The sequence below is a fragment of the Castanea sativa genome, chromosome 12 (assembly GCF_040712315.1).
Source record: "Castanea sativa cultivar Marrone di Chiusa Pesio chromosome 12, ASM4071231v1".
Taxonomy (NCBI): domain Eukaryota; kingdom Viridiplantae; phylum Streptophyta; class Magnoliopsida; order Fagales; family Fagaceae; genus Castanea; species Castanea sativa.
In genome coordinates, this window is record NC_134024.1 from 4,585,163 (window position 1) to 4,592,806 (window position 7,644).

At 26.9% G+C, this 7,644-nt stretch overlaps 1 protein-coding gene across 1 annotated transcript; it reads right to left on the reverse strand.

Annotated features, from left to right (window-relative positions):
• LOC142621232 (uncharacterized) lies at nucleotides 1-6,603 on the reverse strand. The gene is made up of 3 exons (XM_075794550.1): nucleotides 6,448-6,603; nucleotides 5,450-5,551; nucleotides 1-394 (listed from the first exon to the last, which is right to left on the reverse strand). Exons 1-3 carry the CDS (start codon nucleotides 6,578-6,580, stop codon nucleotides 300-302), a joined length of 330 nt encoding a protein of 109 aa, XP_075650665.1. The 5' UTR covers nucleotides 6,581-6,603; the 3' UTR covers nucleotides 1-299.
• Nucleotides 6,604-7,644: the final 1,041 nt, after the last annotated feature.

A 7,644-nucleotide genomic window follows, 5' to 3' on the forward strand; every position in this document is an offset into this window, starting at 1 on the left:
TTTATATGGAAAAAGTTTAATAGAATTCCAAAGGTACAATAATGTGCACTAAACTGCGTCACAGCTACCATAATCACAAGTCACATGGCGTGAATTTTCATGATCGGATAGCTGCTAGTGACTGTTTATCAAGAAGGTAGAGATGTTTTCTTTTATATTTATTTAATAACTTGTAACGTCAAAGGTTTGTAGCTTATTAAATCACCAAGTAGTGGAGGCAGAGAATTCATTCACTCCTTTTATTCATGGGCCACAGATCTCAAACGTTATCATATATATATGGATTGCAAAGAAAGGACTCAAGTTGGACTACCCAGGACTGCAGGCCTATCGGGGATATAGGCGAATGGATTTGGACCTGACGGAGGTGCCGTCCTTCTATCTTTCTTCACTTCTGAAAATGTAAAACAATAATACTGCAAAATTAAAGGCTTTTTAAAATAGAGAGATATTAGAAATTCTATCAATTTATTTCTATTTCTATATATAAAAAGTGTCAATGCCAAAGAAACAGTAAATTTGGTTTATTCAACTCTTTTCGCTTTCAGTTGCTTTTTTTTTTTTTTTTTTGGGTGGTAAAGTGGCCTATTGAACACGCCTTTTAGTTTTTATTCTTTTATATACATATGACCTACTCTAAAAAAAATAAAATATTAACACAACAAATTGCTATAATATTTTCACAATTGTGGAGATGTTAATTTCTTATAGGCCAAAATAAAATAATAAAATATCATACTAGAACCAACCATAGCTAAAAATAAAGGTATTATAATCCATAACATTTATCACAACACTTTCATAACAAAGCATAGAAGGTAAATTGTTATTAGTTCTAATTTAAACTTACCAATGAAATTACTTTTTATTTGCTCACCAATAACAACCCGTAACGACATACTACTTATGATTTGTTGTAAAAATGTTATGGACATAACATTTCTCTTGTGAAAATATTAAGACAATTTGTTGTCATCATAGCAACTACTAAAGTATCAATTCATTACGAATCAAAATAAAATATAACAAAATTATAGTATTACAAAAATGTTGTACCATTATGTTGCTTCTCGAAAAAAAAAATGTGGTTTATTAGTCAACTTTGCTTAGCCAAAATTCACTATTTCACGTACAATTTTCTTAAGTTGACTTTTTGTATATATATATTTTTTTAGGACAAAATTTAGCTACAAAATTAGTTGTAGCTTTTAGCTACAAAATTGGTTGTAGTTTTAAGCTACAACGTTAATCAATATTTTTTTTTATTGGAGGTGAATTTTGCAAATCTACCATTGGATTATATCTTATTCTTATATCCTTCATGCTTGCAAAATTTTAATAAAATTAAAGATCAATAGCTATGTTATTAATAAATTGTTTAAATTGCAAGTTTTTATAGTTTAAAATTATGCATAAAATATTAACTTATAAATAATATAGTAAATAATATCCGATTGACACAAAATTTGACATGCGTATTAAGATCGTAAAGAATATGAAATTTAACGGTTAGATTTTCAAATTATATAGTAATATTTATTTTATTGAGCAAGGTTATAGCCTAAGGCCACAACTCACATTCAATAAAAAAATATTTAGTAAGATTGTAGCCTAAGATTACAATTAATTTTTTAGCTAAACCTTATCCTTTTTTTTATTGTTTTTTAATCTTTACGTACAATTTTAAGTAAAAACACATAGTTTTACATCTTAAAAAAATTAGGATAAAAACACATTTCATCCTTTATGTTTGAGATAGTTCACAGTTCCTCCTTAAACTTTAAAATCAAACAAATTTCCCCTTAATGTTTTGGAAAAGAGCAAATATGTCATATTGTAATCCATAACATTTATCACAACACTTTCATAACAAAGCATAGAAGGTAAATTGTTATTAGTTCTAATTTAAACTTACCAATGAAATTACTTTTTATTTGCTCACCAATAACAACCCGTAACAACATACTACTTATGATCTGTTGTAAAAATGTTATGGACATAACATTTCTCTTGTGAAAATATTAAGACAATTTGTTGTCATCATAGCAACTACTAAAGTATCAATTCATTACGAATCAAAATAAAATATAACAAAATTATAGTATTACAAAAATGTTGTACCATTATGTTGCTTCTAGAAAAAAAAAATGTGGTTTATTAGTCAACTTTGCTTAGCCAAAATTCACTATTTCACGTACAATTTTCTTAAGTTGAATTTTTGTATATATATATATATATTTTTTTTTTTTTAGGACAAAATTTAGCTGCAAAATTAGTTGTAGCTTTTAGCTACAAAATTGGTTGTAGTTTTAAGCTACAACGTTAATCAATATTTTTTTTTATTGGAGGTGAATTTTGCAAATCTACCATTGGATTACATCTTATTCTTATATCCTTCATGCTTGCAAAATTTTAAGAAAATTAAAGATCAATAGCTATGTTATTAATAAATTGCTTAAATTGCAAGTTTTTATAGTTTAAAATTATGCATAAAATATTAACTTATAAATAATATAGTAAATAATATCCGATTGACACAAAATTTGACATGCGTATTAAGATCGTAAAGAATATGAAATTCAACGGTTAGATTTTCAAATTATGTTGTAATATTTATTTTATTGAGTAAGGTTATAGCCTAAGGCCACAACTCACATCCAATAAAAAAATATTTAGTAAGATTGTAGCCTAAGATTACAATTAATTTTTTAGCTAAACCTTATCCTTTTTTTATTGTTTTTAAATCTTTACGTACAATTTTAAGTAAAAACACATAGTTTTACATCTTAAAAAAATTAGGATAAAAACACATTTCATCCTTTATGTTTGAGATAGTTCACAGTTCCTCCTTAAACTTTAAAATCAAACAAATTTCCTCTTAATGTTTTGGAAAAGAGCAAATATGTCATATTGTTATTCTCTCAGTTAAACCCTAATGAAAACTTATAATTCTTAAAATATTACATTGTGTAATGTCTAAAATACTTTCACTAAATTTTTAATATTTCAAAAAATTTCTTCACTTATGAGTTTTAGATGGTGGTAATTAATGATTAGAAAGTTGGAATGATGATATAAGTTATTTTATTTATTACCTAAAGAACATTGATTTAATAGGTTTAAATCTTCGAAACTTATAATTTATTTAATGGAAAATTCGAGACACATATCTTTTGTTATTTATTTATTTTTCTTTTCTTGCCTAAAAATGGGTGTTCATTAAAAACCAAGCTAGCTAAACATTGTACCTAGACTCATGTAGAATGAAAAAAAAAAAGTATAAATGAAAAAAATTTCTTTCTATATGGTTGAAGGTATTTGATGATAGGGTTCAATTGTAGCATGACATCTTTTATTATGAAAATTTAAATATTGTGACAATGTCTTCGTAAAACCCAATTGCTCATTGTAAGAAGATGATATTCATTATCATTCTTAGAAGTTTTTAGTGAGTGAATATTGTCATTAGCAAATAAATACTAAGAAACTGTTAAAATAAAATAAATATTCATATGTTAAATAGTTACCCTAAATTTGTGTATGACATACATTTTTTTATATATATAATTTTATACTTTTTCAAACAAAAATTTTATCTTAATTTTTTTACTTAAGAGGTAGCACATGCCTTCCACGTGCCACCTAACTAGTATATATAAAAATAGCCAATGGCTCTATCTAAGGTCTTTTTTTTTGTTTAGTCAAGTTTTGGACACTAGTTAATAAAAACGCACCATTTTTGTACTTTCAAAAGTAGCTTTAGTTTTGTCAAATGTCAATCGAAACACACCACTTCAATTTGGTGAGCTGTCATATTTCTTTATATTTTTTTATTAGTGCACCAGCTTTTTTGTTTTGAGAAGCAATTAGTACACCAGCTTGGGTTGATCTACATGTTTTTGTTATATATATATATATATATATATATATGAAATTATCAAAATATTTTTACAATTATTGTTAAGTCAAAATAAAATAATAAAATATCATATTAGAACTAATTACAACTAAAAATAAAGGTATGGTGAAAAAAAAGGGATATGTCTACAACATTTTTTAAAACAAATCTTAGTAAATTGTTATTCTAATATAAACTTACCAACAACCTCAAAAAAAAAAATTAAACTTACCAATGAAATTATTTTTTTGTCCGCCAATAACAACCCGTAATAACTTACTACTTCTGATTTGTGATGAAAATGTTGTGGACAAAACATTTCTCTTGTGAAAATGTTAAGACATCTTGTTGTCATCACAATATTTTTAAAACTACTATGGTGTCAATTTTTTACAATATAAACTAAAATATAACAAAGTTATAAAGATATTATAAAAATGTTCTACCATTCTTTGTGTTTCTAGAATTTTTTTTTATTAGTCAATTTCTGTTGAGCCAAAATTCACTGTTTGACATACAGTTTTCTTGGGTTGAATTTTTGTATTTTTTTTATGCACCATTTTAAGTAAAAACACATAGTTTTACATACACACACACGCACAAACAAAAATAATAAATAAAAACAAAACTTAGGGTTAAAAAACTTTTCATCCTTTATGTCTAGAGTAGTTCACAATTCCTCTTTGAAATTTAAAATCAAGCAATTTTCCCTTTAATAATTTGGAAAATAGCAAATATGTCATATTTTTATTCTCTCAATTTAAACTTAATGAAAGCTCATGATTCTTAAAATATTTCATTGTGTAATGTCTAAAAAATACTCCCACTAAATTTTAACATCCCAAAAATTTTCTTCATGTATTTTGAGTTTTAGATGGTAGTAATGCTTAAGAAGTTAGAATGCTAATATAAAGTGTTTTATTTGTTACTTAGAGAACATTGATTTTTCTAGGTTTAAATCTTCGAAAATTATAATTTATCTAATGAAAAATTTGATGACACATGTTTTTTGTTATCTTTTTTCTTTTCTTTTCTTACCTAAAACAAGTGTTCATTCAAAACTAATTAAGCTAAAGATTGCACCTATTTCATGTAGAAAGATAAAGAAGAAAGTATAAATGACAAATATTTGATTGTGTAAGATTGAAAGTATTTGATGAAGGGTTTCAATTGTTGCATATGGCATCATACATTGTGAAAATTTAAATATTATGGCAAAGTTTTAGCAAAACTCAATTGCTTATTGTTGAAAGATAATGATATTCATTATCATTGTTAAAAGTTTTTAATGAGTGGATATTGATTACAGCAAATAGGTATTAAAATTTTTATAGAAATAAGATTAACTTTATATGACATACATTTTTTATGTATACAATTTCATACTTCTTCAAATAAAAATTCAATCTTAATTTTCTAACTCAAGAGGTAGTATGTACCTTGCATGTGCCACCCGCACTAATTTACTATAAAAAGCTAACAAAATGATATGCAAGAATTACAGGAAAAAAAAATTGTGTTTATATATATATACACTCTAATTCCAAATACCTTGAGCTGATGACTTTTTGGATTGATCATAACCATAACCTACTCCAAAATGGGTTCCAAGATTTGGCGTTGTTGAAGGCACCACACCACCTTTCTTCACCTCTAAAACAATAAGACAATAACGTCGCAAAATTAAAAATTTTAAAATTACCACATTTAAATGAAAAATTTTTACAATGCTCTTTTTTTGGATTCTCTCTCCCCCCAAAAAAACAAAATAACAATAATCGGTTAGTGTTGATTAGGGTTTTGGTTCGATAATTTGTTGGATTGCTTACCAGTTACCACTCATTCTGGCTCAACTATAATGAAATCTGTTATATATATGTTCTTGATTAACTTTAATGACCAGCTTGTTCTTTGTTTGGACATGAACTGCTTTTTTTTGTTGTATATTTAAAAGTTAAAATACTAATTTGTTAAGAACTTTGTAGTATCTCTAACATCACTAGCTTTAAATGTTAAAAAGTATATGAAACTAAGGTCCTTAAGATAATAATATCAAAGATAGATTAACTATTAAATATATCCAAGCATAAAATATAGTAATCGCTTTTTATAAGAGTATGAAATATCAATGACTCAGAATAATATTTCTCATGAAATTTTCAAAGTTGCTTTATTTTGTTAACCCTGCAGCATGAGAGAGTGTGTGTGTGTGTTTCCACTCTAACCCACCAAAAATAGCCTTAAAGCACATAAGCTAACTTATTTCAATTTCTTTTTCACTCGGTTCACCTTTTTTTTTTTTTTGAGAAACGCACACACACATATACAGGGGAAGGGAGAGGAGATTAGGGAATACACTCACACGCCAACACCAAAACTACATGTAGCAATTAGTGTCGCGGAGCAAGTGATAAACCTCTTCTCAATATCACACCTTACCGATGTGGGACGACTCAACAACATTGAGTATCTTTTTTATTTTAATCAAATGAGAATGATATAAAGAAGCAAACTGAAAATAAAAACCAAGAATAAGAACATAGATTTACTTGAATTGCCAAGCTTGGAAGTCCTAGGTACTTTCCTGGATGCCGCTTCTGAGGCCAACAGAAACATCAAAATGAAGAGGAATCCCCAAGTGATGAACTTCTTAGAGGCCATCGTTTTGGTACATGGGCTCATCTCTAGGGCATGGTATTATATATAGGCTATATAAGTATATAGTCCAAAGATCACTTGCCTTTCTACTATTAAAAATAAAAAAAGGAATTTGCCTCCTACTTTCTTATCTCATCGAAAGTTACTTTTATTTTGCCCAGCCAATTTAAGACTTGGAAAAATAAGGTTAGGGAGTCAACAAAAGATCACAACAATTTCATAACATTTCTAAATTAACATGTCAACTCATTTATGTACCCACCACAATTTCAAATTTACATTTTTTGACATGCTAATTTGAAAATATTATGAAATTGTTGTAACTTTTTGTTGTGTAAGCAACTCAGCATTACTCAAAACTTTATCCTCAAAAACACAAACTAATTAGCTTGAGTCATGAACTTATGATTAAAAATAGATATGGATGTCCAATCCTCTGCATCACTATCCATCATGGGTAAACTTTTTACTCTTGAATCAAACCATTTTTCAATGGCATCATTTCCATTTCTTTTTTTGGAATGTGATGCGGGATGGGGAAGCATTAAGAAGCAAAACACGTCTACTTCTAAAAAACAAGAAACAAAACATGTTTGCTTCTAAAAATAACCTCGAATCCACGAGGGTTCCTTGAATCCATAAGGAGAAAGGGCCTAGAATCCACCAGAAAATAGAAAGACAAAAGTTTAAAATTTATTGATTAAATAATTGTTAAAAAAACGGTACACTTAAAGGCCTATTTAAGGGCTTCGTAAAACTTGACAAATAAGAAAATATATTTTAAAATAACTCCTAATTAGTACCTAACCATAATAGGAACCAAATTTGACCTAAAAAACATTAAAAACACTTAAAAACAAGGAAATAATAACCCTAAACCTAAAATAAAGTTTTTAATATAAAAATACCAAAATTAAATTGTAAATTGTAAATTATGTCTTACATCAGAATGTCATTGATTGCACTGATGACTAAACTTCCACCAAAATGTACTACTAAATCTTCTTCCATAAAGAAGCAAAAGATTTTCCTTCTTTATAAAAAAAAAAAAAAAGGAATCCAACAAAGTATATCCAAATTCTAACAAT